We start from the raw sequence: 12704 nt of genomic DNA on the forward strand, positions 1-12704 counted from the left end.
TAGGAGAAAGTTTGAAGAGCAGCCTTAACAGAGAGGGGAGGGAGCTAGATTGGACTAGGAAGGAAGAGTGGAATTGAGGGTGTTAGGTGCAGGTCAGGCTGGTCTGCAGGTCATGCCAAACAAAGTTAGCTGCAGGATGACCTGGCTTCTCAAACCCTCTGTCAGGTTCTTTATCACCTGTTTGCTTCAAGCCCAAACGCCCAAGTCCCCGCTCAAGGCTGAACACTTAACCCCCTTTGTGCCAACAAGACAGCTTGCAGACCCAGAGACCCCATTAGATTTGGGCTATAAAAACTCCCTATGCCTGTTCCTTCCCTTTATCATAAAGTTCATTCAGACTCAGATGGGTAAAATTTCTAATCAAGCTTTTACCAGCCTCTCCTCAGGAATTACCAACTCCTGGCTACTGATGATACCTCCAGTTGAGACCTATGCCGAATGGACTAGCATCATCATGGATCTGTGGTGGCAAGGAACCTTCGTTGATACCAGTCTTCTCTGCCCTGCTATGGGGGCTCCTTACTTCCCTCCTCTCTTTCTCCCACCCCATTTCAGCAGGAAGTATCCAGAATGAGTCGACACCCACTCTCATTTAATAACAAAGAGGGGGGAATATTGGGAGTCACCCTGACTCCAAAGACTAACTTCCCCATCCCCCAAAAAGAGCCGTCCAATGGTGAGCCCTGCTAGGTTCACATGATCCTGCCATCCAATGGGGAGCCCTGCTGGCTCACCTGATCCTTACCTACCAATCAGACTAGCCTTGCTGGTTCACCTCCTTACCCTCCAATCAAAAAGCACCCCATGCCAACTGTCAAACCACCCCTGGCTCTATAAATATGCAGAGCTGTTCCTCAATAAACGGGCATTTGCTCCAACGACAAGCCTTGTTTGTTCTTTCACTACCTGTTGTAACAGTTGCATGATATGCTGGGGACTTGACATCCCACCACTTGTCATTTATTTATCCATGCTGGACGTACACTTCAGAGCACAGGCTTTTGCCAAGAACCTCTTCTTGTAAACTGATGAACTGTTTTGAATTATTTCCTTTCCACAAATTCCATGAGTTTTTTTTTTCTTTATAAGACAGTGTCCTCTTTTACAAACTGTTACTATATAAAAGGAGGGAGCCTTCGTCTGTGAACAGCCTTTATGTTTTCAATGCAATCCTCCCATTTTAATGGTGTTTTGCTTCAGTGCCTTGAGCTCACACCTGGCTGTGATGCTCCTATTTGTGATCTTTGGATTTTGACTGTGGTCCTCTCAGTCTCCTTGCTACAACTTTGGATTCTATGGACCCACCTACTGGTCTTCTTGTTCCAACCTTGAATGCTCCAAACTCACCTATTCCACCTTCTTTGGAAAGTCCCTACCTACTGCTCCTGCACTCATGGCCAGCATCGAACTTGCTTTGGTCTCAACTGGGAACTGAAAAATAGGTCACACACACAAGGACCCAGGGTACCCCAACCAAGGAATTCCAAACCTGGTAGACATTAAATACAGAAAAGAGAGGACTCCAGGGTGGACATTGTGATAGCAACTCTCATAAGCCACTTGCAAGAGGCCCTGAGGAAGCTCCCAGTACCAGCCTCACTAGCCCAATCATGGAGTTAGGGTTTTAACTCTAGGGCACCAGGGGGATGGCAGGGTGGATGAGAATGGTTTGCTGACAAACCTACACAGATGCCTTGTTTCTTCATGAAAGTGACCAACTTCATGGTCAACCAGGCTTGCAAAAGTTGTGGGGTGGTGAGTAGGAAAACCCCTTGATTTTGGAAAGATGTGCCATCCTGTATATGCATATTTAAGCTGTCTTTGTAATGTATTTACTATGTCACGTTAGATGCATTGCTTCAGCATATCTTCAGCCTCCCACCATTCCAACCAGGGGAGGAGGAACTTCAGCCAGGGGAGTAGAAACTGCTTATGTCTCTAGTTTTAGAAACTCTAGGCCCTTCTTCCCCAGAAGACCAGCTAGCCTGAAGGGCCACCCCTGGAGTTTTTCTGAGTGACTGGCTCCAAGTGTCTGTCCATTTGAGAGCCCAGTCTGTACCCAGCTGTTTTTTAGCCAAATAAAAAACAGTATAACTAGGAAACATTCATCTTATTTGCATTTATAACCATTAAAATATGTATCAAATAAATATTTGTTATTAGAAAATGCTACAAAGTGCTATACTTGAAAATAATAGACTTAATTCTTCTTGATAGGAATACAAGTCAGGAAACCAAGTGCTCTGTATATCATTTACCTAAGTGGGGCGATGGTACCTGAGCAATCTTAAGTTTGTCTCGTTGTAAGGTCTGGGGTTGGATTTCCACTTGAGGAACAGTAGTCAGGTGGCAATAACTTCCAAGTGCGTTATAATTTATAGGTGAATTTTTTTCAAGGTCTGTCGTATTAAGGAAAAGAGTTTAAAGTTTCTACTTGATTGTAAACTATGATATATTGATCATATATTGACATATGCTATTTAAAGGTCACAACTTTGATGATATTGCTTTTTCCAATTTTCTTTTCCTCCCCAGTTCTATAGAGCTAGTCTTCTGAATATGTAACTCTATGCCCATAGCTATGGCTCATAAAATATTATAATGGCACTGACCCAGAATGTATAAAGTATTTAAAATAAGCTATGTGAAAAATGAAGGACATAAATAATTTTTAGAGATTGACCAGATATCAGATGCATTTAGGCCATCCAATGTGATGTTCAGTGACTGGAAGAAGCTATTTCTAAGTTGCAGGGTTTGCTGATCAGAGAGTTAACTAACATGGAGGTACTTTGAAAAGGTCTGAGGAGTGGTGCCCCAGGAAAGCCAGGCTCTCAAGGGGAGATTCAGGTACAGATGTCCTTACTTCCAGGAAGATGTGTTTTTAAGGATTTCCACTCCATAAATAGCTTTATGGAGCTGTAATTGACATATACTATTTAAAGTGCACAACTTTGTAAGTTTTTGCACATGCGTACCCCCACAAACCCATTTCCACAGTCGAGAAATGAGCATATCTGTTGCCTCCAGGTTTCTGCATGTATTTCCCATCATCTCACACCTGCTTCCCTACCTTTCTCCAGATTCCCAAGCAACCGCTCATCTGCCTTCTGCCATGTGCCTTCAGTTAAGTTCGCAATTCCTAATTTTTTATAAGTGAAGTCATAGGGTCCCTACCCTTTTCTCCACATTTTTATTAGTGTATTATAGTTGTACATAATGATGGGAGTCTACCCTTTTTGATGGATTCCTTTTACTCGGCAAAATGATTGAAATTCACCCATGTTGTTGCATGAACCCACGGCTCCCTCCCGTCATTTCAGCTTTAGACATCCCACTGGGTGTGCAGTAATGGTTTTGAGTTTTGTTTCTTTAACGACTCTATATTGAACATCACCTGATGTGCTTCTTTGCCAAAATGACCATTCAAATCTATTATATGTATTCAGATTGTTTGTCTTTTTTTCTCACTGAGTTTTGAGGGTTCTTTGTGAATTCTGGATATGAGTCTTGTATCTGATATGTAATTTTCAAGGATCTTCTCCCTGTCTGTGGCTTAGTGACTAAGAGCGCCTGTCAAAGAGCGGAGATGCTTAATATTTCATTTTTTTCATTGATGCATCATTTTTTTTGTATTTTATATAAAAAGTCTTGAGCTAACCCCAAACCCAAAGATTTCTTACAGTTTTTACATCTGGCTCAATCATACATTATAAATTACATTTTAAAATTGTCATTTTTCATGGATTAACATATTTTAATGGACACATAGTAACCCCATACATTTCTGGGGTGCACTGTAACACCTCTGGAGAGGTGTGTAGTGATCAGATCAGGGTGTGCGGGCCACTCACAGCACCATGGTGAATACGAGTTGCCACAGTGCACATCCCTGTCTTGTCCCAAAGCTCTCATGGAGTTCCTTCAGGTTTGCCCTCCTGGGTATGATGTAGTTTTAGGATTTTCACAGACACGCTGTATTAGGTGAAGAGAGTTCTACTTTATTCTTAATCACTTTTTTTAAAAAAAAAATAAGGAATGGATGATAGACTTCATCAAATGCTCTTTGTCTACTAAAATGACAACATGGTTTTATTTTTCCTTTGTTTATGTGGAATATTGTATTGATTGATTTCAAATGAGAAGCTGAGTGCACTCCTGGGATAAATTCCACATAGTCATGATGGTTTTCTTTTATGTATTATTGTATTTGATTTGCTAAACTTGGGAATTTTTTGCATCTATGTACATGAGGGGCATTTGTTAGTTTTTTTTTCTCCTCACTATCTTCGGTTTTATTATCAGAATTATACTGGCATCAGAGAAAGAGCCAGGAAAAGCCAGGCTTTTTTTTTTTTTCTATTTGTATAGAATGGGTATAGAAATGGCATGATTTCTTTCTTAAACTTTTATAAGATAATTTCTGACTGGAGTTTTTTCTTTGTGGGTCTGGCGTTTTCTTTGCAAAAAGGCTGTAACTACGAATTGGGTTTTGTTGATAGACACAGGGGCATTCAGTGATCCCCACAAGTAGCTTTCGTGGTTTGTATCTTTTAGTTGATTTTTCTGTTTTCCCTAAGTTGTCAAATGTATTGGCATGAAGTTGTTTATAATGTCCCCTGTGATTCTTCTAATATCTAGAGACTGTCCAGCAACGTCACTTCTGTTATCCCTAACATTGTTCACTTGTGTCTTCTCCCTTTTGGACCCCATGGTCTTCTCAAAGAATCTGCTGCTGGTTTCATTGTTTGATGATCTTTCTTGGTCAATTTCTGCTTTCCATTATGTGAATTTTAATCTCATCTTCATTCTTTCCCTTCTGCTGCTTCCTGTGCTTGTGTTTGCTCCTCTTTCTCCAGTTTCACGAAGTAGAATCTGAGATCATTGATGCTCCTCCTTTCTCAGGCAGGTCATCCTGTGAATTTCTCCCTTTAAACTCCTTCACCTGCATCCCACAGATTTTGAAATTTTGAAAATTTGAACTTAATTTTCCTTTCTCCATCCTGTGGGTTATTTAGAAGTATGTTATCCAATTTTTAAACATTTTGGGTTTTCCAGAGTATCTTTTTGATTTTTATTTAAAATTTAACTCCATTTAATTATAATAATTAATTTCTTGATGTTTATCATCTAAATATCATCTATTTTGGAAAATGTTCTGTTTAACAAAAGCACTAAAAAATGTTCTTATTTTTATGATTGGTGGAGTGTTCTATAAATGTTGATCCTTATTGATTTTTTGGTGTGATTATGAATTGTTGAGAGTTTGGTATTGAATACCCTAACTGCAATTGAATATTTCTTTACAATTCTTTTGTTTACATTTTGATTTCTTAGAATAATGTATTTTTGCTTTTAGGTATGTAAGTGTTTTGGATTATTATGTCTATGTAATTACCCCTTTGTCATTATTAAATGACTCTCATTTTCTCTAGAAGCATCCTTTGTTTTGATTCATAGCTGCAATCCTGTTTTCTTTTGATTAGAGTTAGCATGTTGTATAATTTTCCAACTTTAACTTTTAACTTATTTGTGCCTTAATGTTTAAAGTGGGTTTCTTGTAGGTAGCACTTATTTGAGTCTTGCTTTTTATCCAATCTGACAATCTCTGTCTTTTCATTTGGGATATTTAGAATATTTACATTTATTGTGTAATGTGGTTAAATTGTTCCCTTAACTATTTATTTTTATTTTTCTCATCTGTTCTTTTTCTACATCCTCCTTTTGGATTAAGTATTTCTTATAATCTCATTTTATTTCCATTTTTGGTTCATTATATAAGTCTTTGTTATGTTAGAAGTTGCTTTAGAGTTTATACAATACATTTTCACCATATCACAGTTTACTTGTGTGATATTTCATGACTTTGTGCATACAAGGAACTTAAAACTGTATTCAAAAGTTTTTCCCCTTCAAGTCTTTGTGCTAATGTTGTCATACATTTTTATTTTTTGTGTGATCAATAGTTGTTTTTTGTATTCAACACTTGCTTATCAAAGAAACTCAAATAACAAAGATATTTTAAATATTTATTTACATAGCTACAATTTCCCATTCATTTTTTTTCCTTCAGTTAGATCTAAAATTTTATCTGGTATCATTTTTTTTTTCCTTGAAGGATTCCTTTAACATCGAGGTGCAGAACTGAATTCTATCACAATGCATTCTAAAATGCATATCTAAAATCTTTATTTCACTTTGAATTTTGGACAATATTTTTGCTGCCTATGGGATTCTGACAGCTTTTGTTTTTCTGTTCTTTATGATGTTGCTTCATTGCCTTTGGCTTACATTGTTTCTAGTAAGAAATCTGTGGCATGGGATGTGTCTTTTTTCTCTGGTTTCTTCTCAGATTTCCTGTTTATCATTTGTTGTAAGCAATTTAATTATCATGTACCTTCTGCTGTCTTCTTCATCTTTCTCAAGCTATATTGAGCTATTTGGATCTATGAGTATGTAGCTTTTACCAAATTTGGAAAATTTCTATTATTCTTTAGTTATTTTTCTGTCTCACTTTTTCATATTTAGGGACTCAGATTAGACATGTGTTAGGTTGACTCTAATAGTCTCACACCTCCCTGGAGCTCTGTTCATTTTTTTCATTCTTTTTATTTCTGTTTCATTTTTGCTAATTACTATGTGAATAAGCTCACTGATCTTTTTGCAGTGTTAATATATATAATAACATATGCTTATATTTATAGAAACTAACATATATATACATACATGTATATACATATGTGGGTATGTATATATTTAATTGTCATGTCATATATATATGTTGCTTCTTATCTGAGGGTAAATTTATCCTCTGGCATTACATCCCTGATGGAGAGACAGAGGATTCTAAAAATATTTTAACGCTTTGTTCCGAGCTATAGTTAGTTTGCTTGGAAATATTTTGGTATTTTCCAGTCTGGCATTTACACTGCGTTAGGCCAACCATTACAGCATTTATTTTCATTTTGGACTGAGTTTTCCCCACCAACGAAGGAAGAGTCTTCTAGGAATTCTAGCTGATGACCCACTAGAGGGAAAGAAAGTAGGCCTTTATTTTTCAAGTCCACTAGGAACCTCTCTCCTTCCCACCCAGCCCTGCCTCCGTCTGGCCTTCCTATCCCACATCCACACCCGACGCTTCCCTAAGCTCAGTACTTTACAGATGTTGAAGAACCAACTCTACCACACTAGAATTTCTCGACAATGCCAGGAAGATTTTTTAAAATCCCATTTTAGAAAGCGAAGTTAAAGATCTAGAGATGGGATGTAGAAATTCCCAGACATTCTGTCTTCCTGGGACTCCCCAGGAGAATTCGTAGGGGCCGATTCTTAGTAACTTCAGCATGTGGGATGAGCCCTTCTTACCGTTCTGCCACTTGGCGATGCAGAGCAGGTGGTGCAGTCCCATGGAGGCCTGGTTCATGATGTCATTTTCAGCATGACAACACAGGAGAGACAGCTCTGCGGCCAGGACACCCAGACACGGGGCGTCCACGCTCGTCTAGTGGAGAAGGGGGGGAGAGAATCGTTGGTTATGCCCAGTCAACACTGAGTGTCTGCATCCGAGACTCCCATTTACAGAACGGGTTTCAAGGATAAGCCTCAGAGTTTTAAAAACCTGTCCTCAAATCCTCTGTTGCTGTGAAAGGAAGACAAGAAAACGCCGTCCTGGGTTAGTTACATGAGCACAGAGGGGGGCGTTCATGACCGAAAGAGCCCGGGCAAGTGCTGGACAAGAGTGCTCAACGGAGGTTAGCTTCCACTCCATGACTAGGGAGCGGCTGCAGGGAGCAGATCCCCGGGACAGTCAGACTCTTGGAAGCTCCCTTTTCCGGTGTGAAATGCTTTAGATGACTCAGAGTCACTGCGGAAATGTGATGTCATTCCTCCTGGAGTTGCTCGGATTCTTCCCAGAGAAAGTCATGTTTTAAAAACTCAAACTTTCTTCAAAGCTGTTGCCTTGAACATTAGTTCATGCCTCGCCCCCACAAGCTCTTTGACACACAGGCTCGACCAACTCTTGAAATCTGTGATTTTTTTAAAATGATTTTTTTGCATTTTTTATTATGGCAAATTTATACATGATATGAAATTTGCCATTTTGGCCATTTTAAAGTGAATTAAATTTAGTCGGCAGTAAGTACCCTGCTAATGCTGTGCAACCCTTGTCATTACCTCATTCTAGAACTTTCCATCGCCTCAGGTAGAAGCCCTCTGCCATGAAGCAGTGACTAATGGTCCCCCTCCTGGCCTGGCAGTCACGTGTCCCTCAGGGTTCCCTGTTGCCTAGTACACACACAGGGGATCTTATAACACACAGCCTTCTCTTGGGTCGGCTTCTTTTACTTAGTATGAGGTGTTCACGCTTTGGCCATGGGGAAGTGTATCACACCCCCACTTAACAGGGTGACGTGCCTTTGAATGAGGACGTCAGGTTTTGTTGGTCCATCTGTCTGTCGATGGGCATTTGGGCTTTTGGGTTGTTTCCAGTCTTGACAATTTGAATTTTGCCGCAGTAAACACTTATGAACAAGTTTTTGTTGAACATCTGTCTTACATTTTTTGGGGGTGGGGGTTGTGCCTAGCAGGACTGCTTGGCCACGTGGTAATTTGGTGTTGAACTTGTTGAAGAACCCTTTCCCTGTTCTCTGCACTTTCATTTGTATTGTGATCAGTAATTCCTTTAAGGATTTTAGTGCTTGGTCTTCGAGTGATCTTAAAAATTGAAAATCAACAATATGCTCTTGTGACTAAGTGATGTTGTTCAACGCATAGTTCACGCTCGGGTTAGCTATATTTCCTTTTGGCATATACATGTGCCTTCTCCGCTCTTTTTGAAAATAAATTCTCATCTGTGTCTTGAATTATCTGCTTTTGATAGTCATTTTCCCCCTTCTTTATTTGCCTTTGCAGGTCTTTTAATTGAAGGGTTTTCTCAAATGTCTGGCAAATTTTGATGTCTCTTCATATTTGAGGACTAAGTGCCTCGTGGTGGGGCTTTGTCTGTAGAAAGGCTTGCCAGTGGTGTACCTTGCTTCACAGTGGCTGGGAGTGGAGGCTGGGGTCCTCCTTCAGTGTTTAAACAAAACGCATGATTCTTCTATCAGAGAACTTAACAATGGTTATTGTGTTAGTCAGTTCTTCATCACTGTGACTAGATAACTGATGAGAACAACTTAGAGGAGGAAAAAATTGGGGATTCACAGTTTCAGAGGTTTCCATCCAGGGTCAGTCGACTCCATTTCTCTGGGCCAGAGGCGATGTTGGAATGGTGGGGCACAGGCAAGCTTCTCTGCTGGAAAGGGAGTTGGGGACGGGGGCAGGGACAGACACAGTCCCCGGGCCTTGCCCCCAGGGTCCTCATTCAGCTACCCACAGTCGAATCCAGCAAATGGATTAGCCCACTGCTGAGGTCAGAGCCCTGATGAGAGTCTTGACCCACCTCCGAACCTCGCTGCCTTGGGGTCACGCTATCAAACCACAGAAGATTTGGGGGGAAAAAAGAAAGAAAGAAAGCAGAAGGCAGTTCTCAAATTCCGTCTGCTGATGGACTCCTAGTGCATCAAGGGGAAGGGGACTCTGAGCCTTCTGACTGTGCTGATTGAGCTTTCACGACTCTCAGCTGATGGGCCTGCACTCAGCCCTCCCTTGACCCCTCGCTTCACGCCCTCCCTTCTTCATTGCTTGGGATTTTGCAGCTCCAGACCCCACCCTAGTGGTCATGGGTTCCTGCTTTGGTTCCGTGGACAGACTTTTCTATTCTCATCTTTCTCTCCTCTGTCTTCCAAAGTTTGCCGGCATTGCTAGCCCACTGAAAAGCCTTCACCAAGCCTCTCTGTGGATGTGACTTCAGACTTTAACACTTTCTGTTACTATCACTTCGTGAGGACTCTGGAGGGAGAGGAGATAATACACAGGGACCACCTGTGTATTATTTAATTGGGACTCTTCCACCCATTTCTAAACGCTAATGTGCCAGAGGAGCACAGGTAGGAGCATTCTCTGTGAATGCAACAAGACGATGTGCTTAGCTCACACTTCTCTTCCTGTTGAAAGCTGATACTTCACTTAAAGGGATGAATAACCTTTGAGTGCAGGAGTTTCTCTACCCTGATGGGCACATGGGTTATGTGAGGGGAATTATCCCTTTAATAACATATTTCTGACAAAATACAATGATAATCGGAAGTCTTTGCTAGGACAGGAGCCTCTGAGGCTGAGCAGGGCCTAGGCAGGATGACTTATGAAGAAAATGTTTTTTTCCATTGTATGAATAGCACGAGAGGACAGAATAGGTAGCTGTTTAATTAGAGCAGAACAAAAAAATTAATTGCCTGTTTTATGTCAGACATAGTGATACAGAGGACAGGCCTGTGGAAGCTCAGCTTTAAATCATTTACAATATTTTTGAGATTGTTTTGTCCTATAATCCCCTTGTCCAATAATCTCACTGAATTAATTATTTTGTTATTTTATTAAAAAAAATTTTTTTAGTTGTAGGTGGACACAATACCTTTATTGTTATTTATTTTATATTTATGTGGTACTGAGGATCGAACCCAGGGCCTCACCCATGCTAAGCAAGCACTGTTCCTCTGAACCACGATCCAAGCCCCAGAATTAATTATTTTCAGAAGACATTACTTTAATAAGAAAGCTTCCTTAATGAAGTTTATGCTTCCATGACTGTGGTGAGCTGGCTGAGTCTAGCTGTTTCAATGTTCTGAAAAATGCTGATGTACTTCCACCTGGTGGCACTTGGTGAACACTGCAGGGCAGAGTGGCAGATAATCCCACCTGGTCTTTCATACAAACCTGTTAAAGCAAGAAATCCTCAAATAATGCATGAGAGTCTTCTGCTACACACCTGAATTTACACATTTGATTTCCTCAAATAATGCATGAGAGTCTTCTGCTACACACCTGAATTTACACATTTGATTTCTTGTGGATGGAGAGAGGTCTGGGTTCAGGGGCAACCCAACTAGTAATGGAAAGACCAGGGGTGCTAAGCCCTTGCTACAAAGCCCCACCTGCTGCCTAAGCCCATGCTAGGATGCAGGCATCCAAATGCAGAGACAGTCAGGCAAATAGCCCTCTTCACATAGTTGGCATCAAATACTTGCTAAGTGCATATTGTCCCAGGAGCTGTGCAGAGAACAGACTTGAGTGGTACTTAATCCCAAGCCTCACTTGCAAGATTTTCCATGCTGAGCCTTCTAGATATTTGTATAGAACCCCAGGCCATTTTACAAGTGAGGGTGTTGGGGGGCAGGGCTGCCTTCCCAAATCAGAGAATCAGGATTAGACAAGCCCCTGAATCTCTCTTTGGGTGCTGAAATAGGGGATCACACAATGAAAACACTGGATGGTGCTCCCCTGTATAAGTAAATTCTACCACACTCCCAGCTGGCTTTAAACAAAGTGGTAACAATTCAGCTATTTTAAAGGCTGGTCTAGATATTTTTGTTTTGCTATGTCTGGGGTTTATACAAGTATGAGAAAATGGACACGAGGAGCATCCCAAATGTTTATTTCCAACTCCCTTTACACGTAACTACTCCTAAAATGATTCAAGTCATCAGAAAAACTGTTAGTAGAGTATATTTTAAAATCCCTGCAGCATGAGTTGGGAAACAGACTGAAGGTACAGTATCCACAAGAGAGAAACGTTATTATTTTTGTCCAATGTGACATTTTGATATATGCACACACTGTTAAACGATTAGATCAAGCTAACCAATGTAATCCATCTTTTCACATATCATTTTTTATGGTGAGAACATTTTAAGATTTTTTTTTGCAATTTTCAAGTACAAAATGCATTATGATTAACTATAGTCAAAGTGCTATACATTATTAGAGCTCCAAAAGTTATTCATCCGTCTAACTGAAGCTTCAGACCCTCTAATGAACACGTCTTGCATTCCTCCACGCCCACCGCCTCCAGCTCCTGGCGACCACTGTTCCCCTCTGTGTGATGAGTTGACTCCCTCAGGGTGTGTGTGTGAGGCCAGCAGGCAGGGATTGTCTGTCCATGCTGTGCCTAGCCGAGTTCATGCCATATAGTGTCCTCTGGGGTACGTTGTATTTTTTGCAATGATGGAATTTTCTTCTTTATTATGACTAAGAATACTTGGGGGATGGGGGGGTGGGTGGGTAGTGCCCAAACCCTTGTGGCCTTTATCCATTCTTCCATTAGTGGGCTTTAGGTCGATTCTACATCTTGGCTATTGTTGATAATGGATAAGTAAATCTTATGTCAAAACCAAAAGAAGAGCTTTGTAAACCAGACCTTTCCAAAAATAAATAATAACTTTATACATTTGAATATAGGCATATAAGATAGAAAGATAGATAGATAGATAGATAGATAGATAGATAGATCCTGTTGATTAAAGAAAGTAGTGGTAGCAATGTGCTCAGATGAGGCCCTTTCTGAGAATAAATGATTATGTAAGTCTAGAAGACCCTGGCATTTAGGAAGGTGTGGGAGATGGGCATTCTTATAGTCACAGGAACACAGATTGGAGGACAGTGGTGCATTCCTAAACTTGGACCTCCCCCACGTCTATCTAGCCATTGCCTCCCTAAGCTGAACTAAGTACATACAGATTTGCATGAACGTAACTAATTTTTACTGTTTGAAATTGAAAAACACCATTGGACTCATCAATGGAAAAGTAGTTCAGTGGATTGTAATA

At 40.4% G+C, this 12704-nt stretch overlaps 1 protein-coding gene across 1 annotated transcript in view; it reads right to left on the reverse strand.

Moving 5' to 3' along the window:
- Mroh9 (maestro heat like repeat family member 9) overlaps positions 1 to 12704 on the reverse strand; it is a 51329-nt gene that overhangs the window by 27174 nt on the left and 11451 nt on the right. Inside the window, exon 7 of the mRNA XM_026405265.2 lies at positions 7366 to 7501. Coding sequence (XP_026261050.2) covers positions 7366 to 7501 — 136 coding nt within the window. The remainder of the gene's footprint in view (positions 1 to 7365; positions 7502 to 12704) is intronic.

This window comes from Urocitellus parryii, chromosome 9 (assembly GCF_045843805.1).
Source record: "Urocitellus parryii isolate mUroPar1 chromosome 9, mUroPar1.hap1, whole genome shotgun sequence".
Classification (NCBI taxonomy): Eukaryota; Metazoa; Chordata; class Mammalia; order Rodentia; family Sciuridae; genus Urocitellus; species Urocitellus parryii.